The 20682-nt window shown below is 44.1% G+C and overlaps 1 protein-coding gene across 3 annotated transcripts in view; it reads right to left on the bottom strand.

Moving 5' to 3' along the window:
• The window catches only part of SEMA5B (semaphorin 5B), a 278168-nt gene that overhangs the window by 31818 nt on the left and 225668 nt on the right, over window positions 1–20682 (bottom strand). For all 3 annotated transcript variants that reach the window (XM_087732767.1, XM_087732768.1, XM_087732769.1), the window contains 4 exons: window positions 11431–11548; window positions 5111–5292; window positions 1854–1997; window positions 193–340 (listed from right to left, as the gene is read on the bottom strand). In XM_087732767.1, coding sequence (XP_087588893.1) covers window positions 193–340; window positions 1854–1997; window positions 5111–5292; window positions 11431–11548 — 592 coding nt within the window. The remainder of the gene's footprint in view (window positions 1–192; window positions 341–1853; window positions 1998–5110; window positions 5293–11430; window positions 11549–20682) is intronic.

Consider the following 20682-nt stretch of genomic DNA (forward strand, 5'->3'; position numbering starts at 1 on the left):
CATTGACTTTGGGAATCTGCCACCTCTCTGCTTCCCAGTTCATTTCAGCATCCTCTCCAGCAAAAGCTGAGTATATAATTTTCCTTTAGCTTGAGAAATAACACCAAGATGCACAGAGGAGTTAAATACTAAGTCCCTAGATACTAGATGTCAATAGGTGCCCCTTACGCAATGTCAGTAAACAATACCTACCACAGCACAGCCTGGACATGTATTTCCATTTTCACAGGACCTCTGCCTTGAATGAATCCCTCCACCACAATTCACGCTACATTTATTCCAAGGACCCCATGAAGACCAAAAAATTGGTAATGGACATGGACTGTTCTCATTACAGAATCTGAAAGAAGAAAGTGCATTGCTCAGAAAACATCCACGTCAGCACATCCGACAAAATTGTAATGGACACAAGACTGCACACTGCATTTGGGTGCAATTCATGCATGCACAGAAAGCCAGCAGAAAGCTGACACAAAAGTCAGATTAGCAATATTCCTATCCATGGCAAAGAACTGCACCCTTTGTACAGAACAGGGAGTGGTTAACCAGGCTGAGCTTACTGAGACAGTTGGAATAAATGGTCAAGATCAGGTTTTTGAAGGCGCTCTAAACTCATAACTTTTACGCACTGAATTCACAAAAGAGCTCTTAAGCTGAAGCCCATGTGTCATAAAGAGAGGGAGTGGATGGTAAATATTTTCAATGGGCTGACTAATGGGAGGTCAACTCAAGAGTGATCTGTCACTAATGGCAGGTGCTAAACACTTGACAACCTGCTCTTCACATCATCTGGCCCTTACTGCTGCTTGGACCCTAAAAAACTAGTGTTTGCAACTGGAGCTGAACTAGATGCTATATGCATCTAAAAGCAGGCCCTAAATTAATGCTATTTCATGTTGCCTTTTCAAAAGGTAACTTTAATTTTGTTCAGCTTTTTAATCAATATTGTTCTCAAATTGAATCACACAGGACTGCAATTAACTCAGATGTATTCTTTAAAACGCAAAAAGGAACATTCTGAATGGCCACAAATCAAAATAAACATGAAAATGTCCTGAATCAAGGAATTTAAATGAATTGCCCTTTGTATTCTGAGAAATGCAGAGATATCTGTCTTAAGTGACCACTCAAGGGACATGCAACAGCCTACTGCCAAGCAGAGGTGGCCTTTAATGAAATGTCAAATCTGGAAACCAAATTGGGATGCCTTGAAGCATATGTTTAATGAGGGGCTGTGCTCGAAGAAGTGTAATAGTGCAGATGGCTCTGTAGGTTCAAAAAGTATTGTCTTTTAGTGATTTTGCATGAAATCTGCTTAGTTTAGAGGGGGGAAAAAAGATGTTTTTCTGATGCAAAGCCCTGCAAAAACTCAACTCTGAATCTGTGAGTTAAGCTATATTCTGTCTTGAACTTCTTTTGGTGCATCAGCACAATTAATACAGACTTAGGAATGGTGCAACTGGCAATGAAAGCTGCACATATTCAACTGCCTCCTCAGGGATGGATCAGAACAGTGTAACTGTATCTATAAACTCTACACTGCTAACAGCAGGCACAGCTTCTCCTTTCATTGAGGAGGTCAGCCCTCTGTTTGGGGGACAGGAATACTTGTGAAGGTCTGAAAGGTCCTGCCTGAGAGGGGAGGCAGCTCTGAAGTCTCTGATGGTCGCAGGCCCATTGAAAGAGCATGGCCATGCATGTAAGAAACCTCATCCCTCCCAGGCTCTGGAATTCCTTCCGCTTTGTGCATTCAGCCGAACAGCCTTAATCGGCATTCAGAGAAGAGACACCACTTCCAGCTGCCAACATTATAACCACAGACGTGAACACCCAGCATTATGAACGCCTCTTACCTTTCTTCCCTGCTCTGTCCAACGCAGACCCTGCCCCCGTACCGTGGCGCAGGGTTGCTGCAGGATCGCTGGCGGACCTGGAAGCCTATCCCACAGGAGGTGCTACACGGGGCCCAGGAAGACCAGGGTGTCCAGGCGCCATTTCTAACAAAGGGGGTGAGAGAGCACAGGTTACCTAATGATCTGCCCATGTCATGCCATGCTTAACAACTAAACACATAAGGCACTGATGGGGGAATCATTGAACTCATTGGAGAGGAGATTATTCATTTCAAACAGGCTTTACATCAGCAGAGATCTAGAAAAGGGAGTTTCAAAAGTGCTTAGCATTGGCCTAACTTTCCTCCCATTGAAGTCTCTAAGAATTGGAAAGGAAAAGAATGAAGCCAATATTGAATGATTTTGAAAATGCCTCCTAGGATTTGCTGGGCAACTGTGTGGTTGCTATAACTCTCACTGACTATTCCCCCATCATCTCCTCCATGTTTCATAACCCCCTTTTCTGAGCCAATAGCTGATCCAAAGTTGTATCTCCTGGACTCTTCTGCACAAAGAGAGCAGGTTTTGAGGCTCACCAATGCTAGTTGTGCCAAAGGATGTAAAAAATCTACCCTCTGCTAATTCAGTAGGTACTGATGCTTTAAATCTCTTACAGCATTACTACTGCCAGCTCCCATGTTTTATCACAAACCTCGTAGTATTTGGTGTTTTCCTAAAGCCTTCAGCACTGAATCCTATTAAGTGAAAATCTCAAATTCCATTAAAAATAACAATAATTGCTTCTAGCTTTCATGGCCGCCTGCAGACGTCACTGTGGTGTGACCTTAAATCTGTAGAAACCAGAAGGCAATTAAGAGCTCAGAGGCAGGATCGAGTTTCACGGTTTAATGAGTGATCACATCTCTGCTGAGCAGCGGTAACTTAGCCTGAAGCAAATGTGATGTAAAACCCCTTAGTTCACACCTCAGCGACAGAGATGTCAGCAAATGCTCTGTGCCTCACTCGGGCGACAGGCTGAGCATGTGCAGGCGGCCGGCTCCTGCGACGGCTCAACCGCGTGCTTACACAGAAGCCAACATTTTCATCTTTAAAATCTTGCATTTATTAAAGCTCACCTTCCTCTGATTTGGCAGCACTGCTGAACCTTGGAGCAGGAGAGGAGGAACTGTATCTCATCTCTTCTGTGCTGCAGGTTTCATTTTGTATGGAGCCAGTGGCAATGCTCTGTCTTACAGAACTGCCTAATCCTGACACTTCACTGCCTTAAGCCAAAAAATCTCATTTGTTTTTGTGGTTTTTTTTTAATAAAGAAAAACCTTTCGAAAAAGTCTAGTCAAAAAACAACTCAGGTGCTCTTTGGTTCTTGAAAGCTAAGCTTGAAAACAGATGTTAATTTTCAAAGCATTTGCTGAACTAATAACACTGCTGGCAAGAAATATTTTCTGGCATAGCACCAATCAGGGCAGAGGATGAAAGTTAAAACCCACATTGCCCTTCACAGTTTTTTTATTTGTTATCAACTCTTGCCTGTTCTTGGCAGCTTTATTTCAGAACCCTGTTAGATATTTCTCCCCTCCTCCTCTTGTTCTCTCATCCCTCTCCCTCCTTCCCTTCCCCTCTCCCACCCCAAACAAGGTCAAAGAACAAGAAACTCACTTATATAAAAATCCTACTATTCCATCTTATTCTGCCATGTTTTAACACACCTACTACCTCCCCACTCCTTAACCCAAAAGAAAGATTATATGTAAAATCACAAAAAGAAAAAATCAAATGGACGGTTGCTGTTATTGCAGCAAAAAAGGGAAAGTAATTTCTACTAAAAATTCCTCAAAAACCCAACAATTCTCAGCATCTATTTGCATTTCAGGATTTTTAACAGAAATTAAGACACCTTCCATTTTCAGATCTCCGGCTTTCTAATAGAACTCATCTTTAAGCATCCTGCTCCCTCTTTGCAAAAAGAAATCTCAATGCCATATGAAGTCAATTAAAGGAAATTTGAGGGCTGAGGCGGATGTAGGATGACCAGATGTCCCTATTTTTCAAACCATGCTGTTTTCCTATGTCTTAAGAGTGAATAATCTATTTTTCATCCCCTTCTTAGAAGCTGTTCCTGCTCTTTTGCCATCAGAGCAGCGCTGAGAAACCCATCCCACTGGCATGCTTTCCATTTGCCACTGACATAAAAAGCCTGCCTTGGGAAGGCTCCACTCACTCAGCCCACGGTGGCAGCACAGGGGCAGGAATGACTGCAGGCCTTTTGAGCAGCACAGCCCACAACTGGAAGGAGAGATGCCAATTAAAACATGAGTATTGCTGAATTTTTGGTGCCAAGATCAGCACTGATCTCCAGGGAGGAGTCAAGAGACAGCTGTCCTTAATGGAATGAACTTTTATGGAGAAGATAAAGCAGATAAAAACCGTATTGACCCAATATTTACCAAAATATTGGCTGGCCTCACCCTGGTTGAGTAGTGCTTACACTAATGCATCGTCTTTCCTTGAGTCATGACATGATGTAGTCAGGGTGGTGGGGTAACATGGACACAAACACCGTGGCTATGTCTGGGCACCCGATCGGAGGACATTTAGCTTCCATACCACTCAAGCACAAGCTTCAGGCTTCCCTGGAAAGGCAGCACTTCGACAGAGCTGAGCTACATGTGTTGTTTAAGTGCTGTCCCCGGCAGGCATGCCTCCTAAGCACCGCGCGCTGCCAGATGACGATCTGTTGCTTTCACCTAGCCAGCGTGCTGCAGACAGTTCACAGATTCACAGAACAAGGCAAACAAGCCTTGCTCGGAGCTAGGCTAGGCCCTGTCTTTACAAGCATTGCTCTGAAGGAGCTCTGCTCGCTTTTGACAATGCAACCTTGGAATCCAAATTCTGAAAAATGATGAGCTTACTGGATTTTTTTAGCTTATTGCTGTTCAGTTGGCTAACAACTACTTCTGCCTTATTCACCTCCTCCTGATGGGTCACTACTCACTGTATGGTTGAGGGAAACCGAGGCACAGTGTAGGGAAGGTTAATGTGCACACTAACGTGGGGTGCTTATCTTCCAAGAGCCCTGGCTGAAGGCCCTTCTCTCAGAGCCCTTGGGCTCCTTCATTTTGCACTGACTTCAAGCTGGACCTCACATACTGCAGTTTGGCTGGGATACAACATGGTCACAGAAACACAAGGAAGGAGCTAAGCTGTGGACAGGCACAACTCTTGTTCCCTTCCCAAAAAGCACAAAGATGCTGAGGTACCTTGAGCAATTTGCGACCTCAATCCTGGCCCCTTCACAGCCGCGACCTCCGCAGCGAGGACGAGGGCTGTCACACGAACGTGACCTACACATACAGGAGCCTGTGCTGTCCCCATCTGAATGCTCACACAGTTGCCATGGGGACCAAGGCCCCAGTCTTCCATTTGTTGTCAGGTTCTTCACCTAATTTTAAAAGAAAAAAGGTCATTAGTAGCAAGTTTACATTCCTGGAGACAGCCCCACAATAGTAATGCCAAACAAAGCTGCCGGGGGGATTAGGATGCAGCTTAGATGGGAGCTGTCTGTGCTTGTGAGCAGGCTTCAAAACAGAGGGTTTTTTTCAGACAATGCCGCATCAATATTTACCCTCCAAATTCCACCCCGCATACCTAACGTGTGCGCACAGGCACCCGAGCCGACCCAGCCAGCACCACACCAGGCACAGGCATCCATCTGCCACACCACAAAACTGCCGCGCTCCCTTGTCCCACACTGCGCAGCTTCAGCCTTTCAAGTAACACAACAGCCGGTGCCGACTGTCCCCACTCCATTATGCTCCTGCCCCTGCAGTGCTTGGGACTGCTCCTGCACAATATTTTCCAAGTTAGCATTCATATAACCATAGTGACCAGCTGAGCCCGGGGCCTCGCTGAGTTTGGCCGTGTCCACACACACGTAAGAACTGGCTCCCTTTCCAAACACAGCCGTAGCCTAAATGGCTAAGCTGGGTGAAGGATCGAAAGTGAAGGAGATGGTGGTGACTGGAATTAATGCTGAGGATCACATAGCGGGCTAAAGAGCAAGAATTCATCTCAAGGCAATTTATAGACCAGACCACACTGCTATTTGTCTCCTCTGCCCTTTGCTTCATGCCTGTACAGCCGCAAACAGGCTGGGGCTTGAGCTTTCTGTGTGCTGTAACGCAGAAGCAAAAATACGGCAGTTCTGGCAGAGCAAAAGCATGAGAAACAGAACTATTTCAGCCCAGGACTAGTGAAGACCTTCCAGAAGACAGGGTGTCAGAGCTTGCTCTCCTGTGCCTTATTTTTATCAGTGCTGCTAGGCGGGCCCCAAGCCGAGGGCCGGGGAGCAAGCTGCTAGGTCCCTCGCAGCAAGGCTGACTTGAGAAGGCGAGTGCTGCCTGTGCCTCCTGGGATCGCGCCCAGGCCACCGCTGCCTTGTCGTGCCCGCTCCACCACTGCCGTTTGCACCAGCTCTGACGGCAAAATCCAGCAACTCCAGGACCGTGTCTGGGACGCTGCCCTGAACACCCCTGCCCTGGCTTCCCCTCTGCTCCTGACTTGAGAAACACAAGGCAGAAAGACATCCAAGCTGGCCCTCCCTAGGTACAGCTATTTCCTTGCTACAGTGCAGCACCATGATGCACTCTCCCCGGCAGCAACCTCTGTCCTCCCCACCCCATGTCCCAAAGCGCAGGGTCTCGCAGGTGGGGTGGCACTGATGGCAGCTGCCTGCAAGTGGCTCATCCCCACCGGTGTCACCCATGGGGTAGTGGGATGCTCAGCAGCTTTGGTAAAACCGCTGGCAAAGGTAATTCTGGATTTGGCCTCGGTGTTGCACGCAACCAAAGGTGAAGAAAGGAAGAGGCTGGGGCCCTGGCGAACAGCCCTGGCCCTAAATCTGAGCCAGCTACTGCTGGCAAACCCCACTGCACCATGCTTCACTGAGCTCTGCAGTCAGCAGGATCAGTCCCCTGGGCCGCCCCGGGGGGAAATAATTTCTCCTGCTCTACAGACAGGGATACTAAGGCACGGAGAGGCTGCGAGCCTGCTCAGGAGCCCCGGAGGGAGCCAACCACAGCCACAGAAGCAGTGCTTTCAAACACTCATCCTCTGAAACACGCTGTTCTGTGCTTATTCTCCAAGTCTGGCACTACGTTAAACACTCACAATGCACCTCTGGTGGGATGTCATCTTCCCCTCTCACCCATCTACAGCAGCATCAAAAATATGGAGCAGTGGCACGGAAGTACTTTAGATCTGTTACTGTGCTCATCAGACTGTAGTTGGGGGGTTTCAAGCATCTGTTGCAAAACTTTTTTTGCCATAGATTATCATGTCATGGTAAAAATTTGCTCTGGGCTGCAGGTTACAAGGCAAGATGCCCAGAGAAGAGAACACTGAGTTTTGTTGTTGTTGTTGTTGAATTTGTTGTTTTAAACATGCATGCAGTCAAAAATCAATACAGTTGGGTTGCTAAAAGTCAGAGGGAAAAAAAATCAAAATAACTACTTTGAGATATTTAATACTAGATTTTTATCTCCTTTTTCCTCCTGCCTTACAAAAGTCATAATCCAAGTATTGGATCATTTCTATTCATTTTTGAGCCAGAAAGCCTTGCTGGTTCCAGCAGGGAGTTCTGTTCAGAAATCAATGGTATGATATGGCCCATGGCTTCAATTAAAAAAAAAAAGCTGACAAATAATTATTGGCTCATAAGTGATACTGGGAAGCAACCCAAAAATTAAACAAACAAGCAGCCATAACTGAAATGCTGAGATTTATGAACGTGTCATGTTGTCAGTGTGGGAAGTTTTTATACTTAAGAAATTACATATGGATTATTATTCCATCTTTAAATTCATAAAAATATCTTCAAAAGAGCAAACTTGGGAAGTGGCATAAAAACCCATATGCACTGATCTTTTTCAGGAATATCTTTACAAGGCAAATCCTTTGTAGCCAACACAGTGCCCATCAGACAGAGAGGACATCTTTAAAAACATCTGTGATCAAATGCCCTTCTCTCACCCGGCAATATTACCAATTCCAGAGTTCTCATATTTTGTAAACTGCCATACTCCCAGCAAAGGCATCATTTATTCATTTCCTCCTAGTACCATCTCAAGGCTCATGTACAGGATCTAAAAATTCAGACTGACCATTCCTACCCCCCACTGCCAGGATATTTTCAATGTTTATTCTGATATTACAGATAAGGCTAGAAGCATTCCTTGTTCTTTCCATTCATCTATGCTTCCTCTTAGGATTTAGATGTCAACTGCTTATAACTTTGCCAAGCTTCAGTTATTTCAGTTGGAAGTTTCCATGTCGGCTGTCTGATAGAAGCTGAAAATTCTTGCAAAGTTTCAGTCAAAATATTTCAAACATTTCTAAAATCAAATCTAGGGGAAAAGAATGTCCATAAGTAGCAACCTTATCCTTGAAACAAGCTAGTGTTCAGAGCAAGGAATGGAGCTTTATGTCATTGTAACACCTTCTCGCAATTTCCATGAAAAGTGATTCAGATCTGTCTAGGGTATAAAATCCTCGGGAGGTGGGGAGGAAAATTCGCAGCTTTCAGAGACTCACAGATTTTGATCTTGGCACCTGAAGTCCTCTCCGTGTACTGGGCATGCTCCAGTGTGGGCCAGAGCAGGATTATCCCAGACACTGCAGCTCTGAGAGGCTGAGCCCACATGAATTGAGAGTAGGTACAAGTCTGCTAGATGTCCCAAAAAAGGACTGGGGAGATTGGCACTGATCAGCAAGAAAATGGGGTAGCATGGAGCAGATGTCAGATGACAGGGGTGGACACACAGAGAGGGACTGGGATGAAAACCTGTGAGGAAGAGCGTCATTTGGCTCGGGATAAGGAGGACTGAACACTTCATTGGGAATACTCAATTCCTCACCATCAACAGTGACCCCATGAGCTTGGCTAGTGGAGTTTGTTAACCAAATCTAAAGTTCCTTTCCTCTCGGTGGCTCATGTTGGCATCAGTAAGATACTATAAAGTAGGATGTGACTTTTTTTCAATTTTCCTAAAACCAAAAAGCATCTCACTCCCTTCTCCCAAGTCTAAGAAGAAACGTCATACAGTCATGTATTCAGGACTCCCTGATATGACACATGCACATACAGTGAAAAGAAGAGCAGCATGTGCAATTTGTGCCCTATCATTTCTTAGTATTAAAATGTTTGACATTGCAACCTTAGCAACAAACCTTTAGGAGGTTTTGGGTGTTACCTGCTAATAACGTATATTAACCATTGCCCAAGGTACTACATTAACACTATATGATTAACCCTCTATCTAAGGTCCCTTAATATTAAAGCTGGAGACTGGGAATCTGTGGTACAATGTAGCGCTGTATAAAGATGTTCAGACTAGCTCTGAACAAGCATGTTTGCACAAGAGCAGCAGTCAAGTTGTGTTAGTGTTGTGGTTGACTCGCACTAATGCCTGGTCCCTGTAGGATATAATTCAATAATATGCCAGTTCTGGCTTTAAAAGTTGCTGCATGCCAGTCTCTCAGCTATGCCAGGACATCTGTTTGTGGGCTAGGCTGCAGAAGAACTCAGTGTCACTATCTGGGTTAGGAAAGGTTTATTTGGGAGGGGTGCTTTTAATCTACACCATGTCACACTGGAGTGTGATCTCACATACAGCTGTACCAGCACAGCTGAGCGCCTGGTGCTCAGCCCAGGAAAGTGGGATGAGAAAAGCCAGGACTTCTTGAGACAGTAACTCATCCAACTAAACTCCCAAACAGGCCTTTTTCAAGAGAGAAATCTGACACTGGGTCACTGCATTCCCCTACCTTTCAAGCGGTCATTTGTGCATGCTGCCCTAGACTCTTGCCTTTGTTGACCACGACCTTTATCCTGCACTGAACACAAGGAAATACTCGGATATTGCCAATGTAGGTGCTCAAATGAGCTATCGTACTCCACGCCAGAGGTGAATTCATTCCAGCGAGGGACAGAGGAGAACGAAAAAGAAAGCACTTGCATGTGGATTTTAAACAGCTTGGCAGCCCGTCAGTCGAAGAGCACAAGGCTGATGTATGCACCAGAATGAGAGCACCTAAATTGAAAATAATCTACAATGGAAATGCTAAAACAAACGTAAAAGTAGCACCCCAAGAACAGCCAAAGCTCCTGAATATTCTGCACTGGATTTTTATGACCTTGAAACAATGATCTGGAGTAGCCTGTTCCCTAGTGTGCACCACAGCAGACATGTTCAAACTAGAGGATTAACACCTCACACACCTATCAACAGACACAGGCATTAAGCAGGACGAGATAACAGCATGGGCAATCAAGAAGCACTGCATCCCAGTTCAACACAGGAGGGTTATAAACACACAAGCCTCTGAATCCAGCAGTGAAAAACTTAAGCCTGCCAAGCTGAGGATGGATTGAAGTAATGACTAATATTTCCTGGGAAAATATCTGAGAAGTAAGGAAGATAAGGGGAATAAACGTCCCAGCACCTCCAGACAGAAATAGCATACCGAAGATATAACCCATCCCGTCCACTCTCTCTACTGGACTTAGCAGTATTAACATGCTAATTGATGTTAGATAATAACAATGGACATTAATGAGAATTTCTCCTCCCCTCCCCACCCCCCCTAATTTATTTAACAAGACTGGTTTTCCTTCCCAGCCACCTTGCAGGTACAGTTCAAGCAGCAGGAATTAAATTTGGCCAGACGGCTTCTGGGGATCACAGCCAGGAACTGGATATTGTCGTCAGAGGAGGGTAGGTGGGTGGGTGGGAAGGGAGATGGAGAGCCAACTCAAACTGATTCAAGCAGAGACACTTTTTTTTAACTGCTGCATCTCATGGAGACCAGGGCAAGGAAAGAAGACCATCTCCTTGAAATATCACATAGATTTGGTCTTTGGTCTGCTAAGCTGAGGTTAGAACGGAACACTTTTTCTCATGCTCCCTCTCTTAGATACATTCTCCCCTTCCCTCTTGTTCTGTAGCACCCACTGCATTTTTTTGTTCCCTCTGCAAACCATCCATCCATGCCCTGTTTCTCTGCTGCTCCCTAGATGCCTCTTCCTGCCAGTGCAACACTTCACCACCAGTGTAACACTTCACCACCAGTGTTTGGCTCAGCTCAGGGATCCAAGAGGAAAATTAACTGGATGCTGTCCGAGGATGCTGTACATCAGCTATTCCAATTTCCCTGACCTGCAGGGAAGCCAAGGAAATGGTGCAGACAGTGGAGCAGCCCTGAGAAAGCTCATTTCATCTGGGCTTACACTGTTCTCAGCAGAAACCCAACAGCATGATCCAATCCTCTTAAGGTATGGGTGGGCATGAAGAGGATGCTTACTTTGGGATCCTCCTTTTGGAGCAAACAAATACATTTGGGGTCTCTGTGCTCTAAGCAAGAGGCTGTGCACAGATGTCAGGGTGTGCCACTGGGCTCTCCATGCTCTCCTAACAGCCAGTCCTCATCAGGCTGCCACACACTCACTTTCTCTCTCCCTTCTACACATATGCACACACTCACACACCAGTATATATAAAATATTTCCACTCCTTCCACTTACTGGGCACTCAGTAATATTTTGAGTCCACAGGCTCATGTTGGAGCTGTCCTCAATGGTGGTGCATCGCTTCTGCTTGTTATCCCAGCCGCAATAGGGGTCTCTGGCTCCTAGGCATTCCCTGCATGTGCAAAGAGAAAAGATTAAAGCTCTTTAAGACTGTCTAGCTCTAAAGACATGTATTCAAGTATAGTGCTTGTATATGACAGCTGTCAACTGCACTGAGGCTCAGCAGAAGAAACAATTTCTTCTAAGCAGAGGTTTACCTGCTTGGAAGGGGAGAATGGCTGAATAAAAGGGTGATAGGACACAAAGCAAATATCACTCATAGAAGCTGTAGATTAAAAATCAGTTCACTCCTCTCCAAGGCCTAGGGAAAGAAAATGACTTTACAAATTTTAGTCAAAGAACACTTGTCATTGAGATATCTTTGTGCCCCCATGTAATCACTCAGCAGGCCAAATCTCACACAAAGCAACCTCTGTGAGTATGTTTTCTGACACTGTGTCCATCCAAAGGGGTTAGACAAGCAGAATTAGCCAATGGACCAGTAATAAAGGCTTTCTATTAGTCTTGGCCTTTGCTGGAACAATAGTTTCATTTATAATCCCAACATCAAGATGTCAGTTTGGAAAAGTCACAGCAGAACATTATTTCTAAGTTTGGCTGCTTTGAACACTGCTGTATTCATTTTCCTCCTGAATCCATATTTACAGGCTAAGTGTGTGTTCCCAACATGTGAGCTGCTAAAGAAAAATAACTAGGGTTACTACTGCTGCTAAACAGAGAAGGTCAGTCACAGAATTAGTCTGTACCAATAAAATTCAGCTGTATTGGTTGTTCCCATGAGTTGCTTTCAAATTGTTAATTTTCATTAAGAAAACATAACAGTACAAGCCACATCATGCATGTATTAATGAAAGACAAAGAAGAGAGGACTAAACCTAAAAAGATTCACAATGTTATTTTTTATTCCAGTGATCCATTCTCTTCTATCACACAAAAGGCTGATAGGATCTTTCCAAAAGTCCCAAATGATTTGAAAACTGCCAATTAGACAGCAGCAAGGGACCAAGGGGAAAAATTCAGTTCAAGAAGTTAAACAGGAGAGTAATAAAATTTATTCTAAGGGTACGTATCAGTATGATAAATGAAACATGAAAGATAAAAAAAAAAAAAAAAAGAATCAAATGCAATGAGATGTGAACTGTTCCCTCCCAGAAATCTTTGAAATCCTATTAGCCGGTAATCAGCCGCAAATGAAAAAGCAAGTCCCTTAAGCACAGCTGAAAACACTCTATTAGTCTGTACTGACTCCACAGCGATTTGTCCCAAAGCAAACCCTAGACTGTTCTGCTGTCTGGTACCCATTGCTTTATATATATATATATATGTGTGTGTGTGTATATATATATATATACACACACATGTACATATTTATATTTTAATTATGAGTTTCCAGTTTGCTCCTACATGGCAGCTCCTACATTTCCTCTACTAAAGATTTCACACACAGAGTTGTAAGGAACATAACTTTATCTTTCATGCTTTAGGAAGGTAGTTACAATGACTGTCTCGACTACATTCTTTCCTTCAGCTGCTTCAGCACACCCAAGAAAAAGGCAAAGATGATTTTGTCCCAGCCCTAGGCAACAGAACATCAAATATTTGCCTAGAAAAGACTTGGGATCATCAGTCCAAGGACACAGAAGGGGCACGTGCTGCTTTGCTCGTTATTCTCACTAAGGACCCCCATCCTGCTGCTTTGGCAGCCCACACTGCCCTCATCCATGAAGTGGGGCTGCCGCCACATCCAGAGCTGCCTTTGCCGGCCAGCAGCCCCTCAGCAAGGGCAGCTCCCAGTTAATGACTGAGCAGACGCGGGGGCATCTGCCCACCCTCTCGGTAACTCGGCCCTTCAGGAGGAAACTGGGCAGTTTCTAGAGAGAAGAATAAGAAAGAGAGAAGCAATGGGGGGCAGGGTGAAGAAAAAAGCCCCTGCTTTTAGTTAGAGAGCCTTTTGGTCAGGCTTTCAGACCCTGATACCACATACATGCCATTGTTTCCAACTGCATGAAGCCGTTTCACTGGGCACCCAGTGAGCTGAGAGAGGTCATTGTAATTCATAACAGGGAAGGCTGTTGTGAACATCACCCTATTATGATACACATTTTCTCTGAATTTAATTTATACGAAAACATGTGCTGCATAAATTCAGGAAATAATCTCCATATGTTCTGTGCTGCAGCCCTCAGCCACTCCGCAAGCTGCAATATATCCCGGTTAAGCACTGACCACTTTGCTGGCACTATCATAATGTATGTCATGTAGCTAATGTGCTGCTCTTGGCTGAGAGCGGTGAGCTACAGATCCCTAACGGTGCACTCAATGAATCACAGCCTACGGTCCCCTGCCGCCGCCGCTGACCCCGGGCTGACGGGCCATCAGTAACCGAGCTGTGGAGCCGCCAGAAGGCCGTGATGCTGGGCTCCGGGAAAAGCCCGGTGCAGTGCTCGTTGGCGAGGAGCTACGGCCGTCCCGCGCTGCGCCATCCCTGCGCTCTGCATCCTGGGCGTAATGAATTCCTACCCAGCCTGGGTTCCGCTGGGTTGTCAAAACACATGCTCTGTAATTTAACAACCATCAAAGCCCAGGACTTGTCCCTGTCTGACGGCAGGCCCTCAAAACCATTTGGAATCTAAAAACAAAATAGCTACGCTGTCTGCTTCCCTTCAGGATTCGGAGCCCACTCATCTGCCTCAACTCTGGTGGGAAACCTATTATATCAGCTGACAGTGATACACTTACAGGCGAGGAGGAATATATTTACTTACACACAATTTGCTCCATTTTTTGTCCTTTTGTAAGCAGGAAAAGCATTACAATGTGCATTACTGCAAGAGAACAACATTTCTGGCAAATACTTTAAGTGAACACTTCAAAATCCACCCTAATTTATATCCTTGCAATATCTTTAGAATATATATCCCTATTTATGTCATTAAAAGATAAAACCACACCAGCAAACACACACCAAAAGATGAATATACGTATGCATACACGCACACACAGATCAAAATGCTTCAAAAATATGCTGTCATTCTTACTAGATCAGGCACCATGGTGTGGAAAATGTAAAGGTATCACAGCATTCCCTGTGCTCAGAACACAAAATAAATTGAAATGTTTATGTGTAAATACCATTTTGTACTATGATATTGCTGAAAAGTCTCACACAGGCTGTGGGACCCGAAGCCTTGCAAGGAAGTCTGTAAATTCTGTGAAATAAGACACAAAGCAGTTTACATGCTATAATGAAATTCTGATGTTTCAAAGGCAATGGGACTTCTGCCACTGGCTCAGTGGGGCCGGATTTCATACCATACATACAGGGAGCACCACACTTAGGTGTCCTGAGTGGCAGGCTGGGAATGCCTCAAGGAACTAACGATCGTTTCCCATCATAATGCACACAGGTAGAGGGAACCCATTATCCCAGAAGACTACCCAAGCATAGCAGGTTAACACTGGCTATATTAATGCTAATGACTTAGTTAATGAAATCCCACAAAGTGGGATGCTTGTGGAAGTAAGATGGTGATGATACCACATGGTCTGTGCTCCCAGTTCCCCTCTGGCCATCTACTACCCGTAGCGCATTCAGTGAGGACTCAGGAGAATACTTCTTGATGGATATCTAAGAGGTTGGATTTATTATGACAGGCCATTACTACCAATTCTCTTTAATTCATTGCTGCGCAATAAATATCTTATCTGAGGCATAAAGGCATACACTGAAAACGCTCAATTGAAAAAAACAATTCCATTTGTATCTCCTATTCAAGGTATTTTTTTCTCCGGTTCCTTATTCTTGCTTACCAAGGACATTTGCATGAAAATAAGATCTTACTCATAAGAGCTCACCTGCTGACTGCTGTTTGGGAGCTGCAAGACTCCCTGTTGTTGGCTGTTGCAATCATTTCTACAGCAGTCATCTGGGATAACACAAAGGATTAAGACTTTGCAAGTGGGGCACTATCCACAGCCCACTGAAGTCAATGGAAACTCTTACCTATGACTCAAAAGAGTTTTTATGGGGCCTTTGAAGCCTGGTGGTGCTAAGCCTTCACTAATAGCATGTGCTGTAAAAAAGGTTTTTGCTTCCAAGATGATGGTCCTGCCCAAGATCTCCTTTTTTGTAATAGCCTGAATGACACCTTCTTTCAGAATCTTCATTAATGCTTAAACATCTGTAGTTCAAAAGTTTTTCATTCCCAATTTAATTTGCTCTGGGTCTAGATAACTTCATCTTTCGGTCATTTTTTCCCTGAGAGTTAAAACTTTAGACTGTATAATAAATGGATCATCAAATCAATAGAACCAGACCCAAGAGATTAGGCTGCGACAGACCAAAGGAAAGAAAGAATTACTAGAGCTTCTTCCCATTCTTACTACCAGACAGAAGACACACAAAAATGCCATTTTGTACCAAAAGCCACAAAACTGTCATCCAGAGCATTCACATGAAGGACTCTGCTCCTCTCATCTGCCAGGACATGCTTGCTTTCCCAGTTTTCATCCCCTCTCTTTACATTTACCTCTTTCTCACTCCTTTTTGATGACTAAAAGCAAACAGGAATGGAATGCCAGGACGTGATGATCTGCAGAGGCAGAGCTCTAGACTCAAAGACTGATAAGCTCCCTTCCCAGACTGTATTTGCTCACAAAACCCTGCCACTGCACCAGGAGAGGGTTCTGCACTTTTGCTGATGAGTTTGGAACCTGCAGCAAACATCATGTTTGCCAGGGAGATACGGTAACTGCCATAGCACCTAGTCCTTTAAACCCCCCCTTTAAACCCCCAGGGGCATCACCAGTTAGCTCATCAGAGGCACAGAGACAGCAGCGCTATCAACTGGTGCGGTGCAAACCTTTATAAGCCTGATCCTGCTAGGCACTGAGCAACACTCATCTGTGCTCAGCATCTCAGGAGCACGGGCAGCACAGGAGTTCACCTTGCTCTTTTGGGGAATGAGACTTCAAAATTTCACATGGGTTTGTTGCAGTTTTCGAGCAGTTAACTCCAAGGGAACAGCCCATTGCAAGCAATAAGGAGGTTTTAGCTGTGGCTGTTAGTTGCAAGCATGAGGCTGTGTTTGGCAGACAGGCATTTCCTGACAAGGTTAGCTTACTGTCCCATTGCTATCAACCTGCAGAGGGGATGAACTAAACAAATAATCGTATTAGCTTCCAGCCAACCAAATCATAATTACTGACAACCTCAATAGCCCGTGCAAGGAAGAGCAGACTTCTGTCTTCCCGAAAGCCAGATGGGCATGAAAAGAGAAGAATAAGAATCAAAAGGATGTTTGTGGCTTAAGAAAATAAGATTAGAAAAGGAGAAAAAGCACCAGACCTTCAAACAATCCCTCTAATTTTGATACCTTTAAAAATTCAAACTGCAGAGATGAGTTAGTGATCTGTACAAATCCATTATCTTTCCCCACTGAGAAGAGAAGCCAAGTGGAACTGAGCTGCTTTAGTCAGACGCTGGTCAAGTAGCAGCTTCATTTCTCAGCTGGTGAATACAACACATTCCGTGCCAGATGCTACTGCCCTTTCCTCAAGACAAGTAGCCACGTACTTCATAAGCAAGTGGAGCAGGGCACAACTTGGGAAGAGCACACTACAGCTCACAGGTACCACCACTGTGAGGGCTACAGCTGATGTTAATCTGGACAGACAAGGCTTGGTATTTTGGCATTTGATGTTGGACGCAGAGGCAGAGAAGCTGAAGTGTGCGTGTGTTGTGTGCGTGTGTAATTTATCACCCACACATGCTTAGCATCCGTGATTGCTGCTCTGCACATGATTTGTTTTGAACGCATAAATTAAAGCCATGGTGTAAAACGACCTCTAAAACTGAAGTCCATTTATGAGCCAAACACATGTAACTTATTTGAAAGAAACAGCGCACAGACAGAGGATTTTCAGAGGCAGTTTCACCTCATTTTCCTTTCCACATCAGGGACCTTGCCTTGCTAGTTTCCACCTCCTGCCCTACCATTTTCAATATCACTTTAATCGATTGTGGTTTATAGATTATGGCCTCGCACAATCTACACAACGAACTATTCCATTTCTTACTTTCTGACATCCCATTCCATCATCTTTTAGCAACAGTGATTTCTTTATTGGATAGGTGTTTATTTTTATTTTTAAAGCCGTGAAATAAAACAACATTGCATTCATTCAAATATGAAGATTAATGCCATCCCGAGAAAAATTCTGATTAAATCCGGATTTATGTTTACATCAGTAAAGCAGGTTATTAAAAAAAAAAAGAATAAGTGTTCCTCCACAAACACTATTAGAAACTCTTGTCACTGTGCCAAACAAAACTGACCTCTAATAAAAACAGAAGTACAGAGAGCCTCTGACTACCAGTGATGGGATCAGTCATCCACAAGAAAACTCGGATACTATTAAAGTCCTAATGAAAGGAATAGCCAGAAGGAATTCCTGAATGCAGGGCATGTTTGTCTGGATTGCAAAGCACAACTGTTTCCTAGCCTCGGCTGGCTTTTGAGCCTTAAGAAAACATGCGCCCCAGGGCTGCCATATGGAAAGAGGCAGAGGGGACAAGACATCCTTTTGGAAAGGCAGCTTGGGCAAATCAGTGCGCTCAAGTGTTATTCCCTGTCTCTGCCCTGTGTCAGTCAGTGTCTGGAGGCGACTGTCAGATTAAAATGTGCTCTGCTCCTGTGTTTCTGCTCTGTGGTCGCAGATCTGAGACTTCCGTGTGAACATGGCAAATTCGTGTAGTCTGGTGGCGTAGGTGGGTATGGGAAAAAGGGTGGTTTAGGCAAGAGCAAATCCACTGCAAGCAACACAGACAGGTGCTTTATGTAGCCTCTGCAAGATGCTCATGATTTAAGAACACAAATTATGCTAAAATGGGAACTTAGGAAGGGAAAGAAAACTGCAAAGGCAGAAAACTTAGAAAGAAATGTGAGTGATGATAAAGAAACCTGAAAACAGTCTACAGTTGTCAGCCAGGCTGCACAAAGCAATCCATATTCAAGCAGCTCCTTCGTGAAAGTTGGATTTTGTTAAGCTCTGGGTAATTATTTTCTGCTCAGTAAGATGCAGATTCAACTAGACAGAGCCTTTGTAGATTAATGTATGTTGGAAAAGGCAAATAAATCTTAGACCACCTGCTACACGCTGAGGATCTAATACATCTCCTGTCCAATGCAGGGCTATTTTAACATTGCATAAGGGGCAAAATGGTCCTGCCAACATAGTCTCCATTGTTTTTTCCCATGTAGTTATAAAAATGCCATCAAACAATATCCATTCCACTTCTTAACAAGAGACAACATCACTTAAGTAAATGGATATTCTTGAAATCCAGCCCTACCCCTTTGCAGACTGGAGTGTTCCCGTACTTTGGTATTTTGACAGGTAAAAAACACTAGGCAGTACAATCTTATGTTTTTCTACAACCCATACATATTTTACGTGCTTATATGTACTTAAATTTTAAACTTAAACCAACAATAACAAATTTGCTTTGGCTCCAGATACTTCCTCCTCCACAAACAGGTAAAACAGCACATCTCCTAATAAAAAGTTAATGACGCATCTGTAGCAATATATTCATTCAGTATTAACATTGGGCACATTTGTGTTTTACACTGCAAATGCTGCCTGGAAGCTTGAGACATGAAGCAAACCAGCCATGGCAGCAGTAAGGCTGTAGACTCTTTGCACCAGGAGCCATGTCGCTGAGTATGACCATTGCCTAGAATACAAATCTTATGACATAATAGTAGCAAATTGCAAGAACTGACAGATGCAATGGATATCTGCCCTGGGGCTTGCTGGTAGCTTAAGTTATTAATCTTGTTTGTATAACAATAGCATCAATGTCATCCTAATATTACATATTCCAAGAAAACTACCTGCTTTCCTGTCAGTCGCCACTGTGCTGAAACTAATTTCACATAGCCCACCTAGCAGGCGTCAGATGGTAATGACTTTTAGACATCATTGATCTGAGTTGGCCTAAAGCCAGCCTCCTAGAGGTAAAAGGATCCATACGCTAAACTGTTCCCTATCTTGCGGGCTAAGTCATGTTGGCAGTACGCTTTAAAAATAAGGAGCAAACAAAAGCCCTCAGCATGTTCAACCTCCCTGCTTTTTTCTCCCTCCTAGCAAATCCAAAGCCCCCCAAAACAAATTGGCTACCTAGTCATGCTAGTAAGGACACAAAAGCCAGTGAGCTCCAAAATTAGCTGATTTTGTTTGGCTTTTTCTGAAGTGACCTTCATCTGTTTCCGCAGTTGTATAACCCCTGACTCTGGCTACTGCTAAATTCCCCTTCTGCCACAGTACCCTTCACTTGGGGCCATTTACATAGTTTGGAGCTAAAAGTGGGAGGCTAAAAGTATACAGGCAGCTTAAAAGGAATGTAAAGCATGTCATTGATTTGAGCATTTAATAGAAATGGGAAAAACTAATAATTCATCTGGTTCAGAGCAGAGCCCCTTTCCACTCTTTCATCCCGTGTCCTCTCTTTTTCAGTGACGAAAACATCAGCAATCTCAGCACAGGCCTGTTCCTCAAACTAAGCCTCTTGCTGGTCTCCCCACTGGCCCCACATTGCATTTCTCTCCTCACTGTTATTTGTGATTCCTTTATACTTAAATGCCATCTACAGAGTATGCTATTATTTTCTTTCTTCCGTGCCATTAAAGATAATGTCAAATAAGATGAAACTGAAAACCAGTCTCTCTGGCATCTTACTGGAAACATGCCCCTGCTCACTACATTGCTGCTTATCCTTGTCTTTTTTTTCCAATTTCAGACAGAGGTGGCCACGTCCCTTTCCCAGACCATTCAAATGAAGCTCTTCAACTGCTATCCTGAAATCCAGGTTTCTTAGACCTGTACCATCCCTTTGAATCTTAAAGGTCCATATCCTGCAAATGGTATGGATGTGCTTAACTCTACATATATAAGCAGCTACATTAAAGAAAATGGGAGTAATTGCCTGCTACAGCAGATGCAAATGTGTTTTCAGGATAGATAAAATGGTATAATTTTGTACTTCTATTTAAAGAACACAGATCCATTTCATCTACCAAACTTCATTCTTTCCAAGAGCTTTAGTGATCATGGTTCTGTTTGATGTCTTCATTCTCTGTCAGTGGGAGTCTTGCTATTTACTTAAATGTAACCAGAATGCCA

Source organism: Nipponia nippon, unplaced genomic scaffold, assembly GCF_047370975.1.
Source record: "Nipponia nippon isolate SJK-2023a ecotype South Korea unplaced genomic scaffold, ASM4737097v1 scaffold_5, whole genome shotgun sequence".
In the NCBI taxonomy this organism is placed as follows: Eukaryota; Metazoa; Chordata; class Aves; order Pelecaniformes; family Threskiornithidae; genus Nipponia; species Nipponia nippon.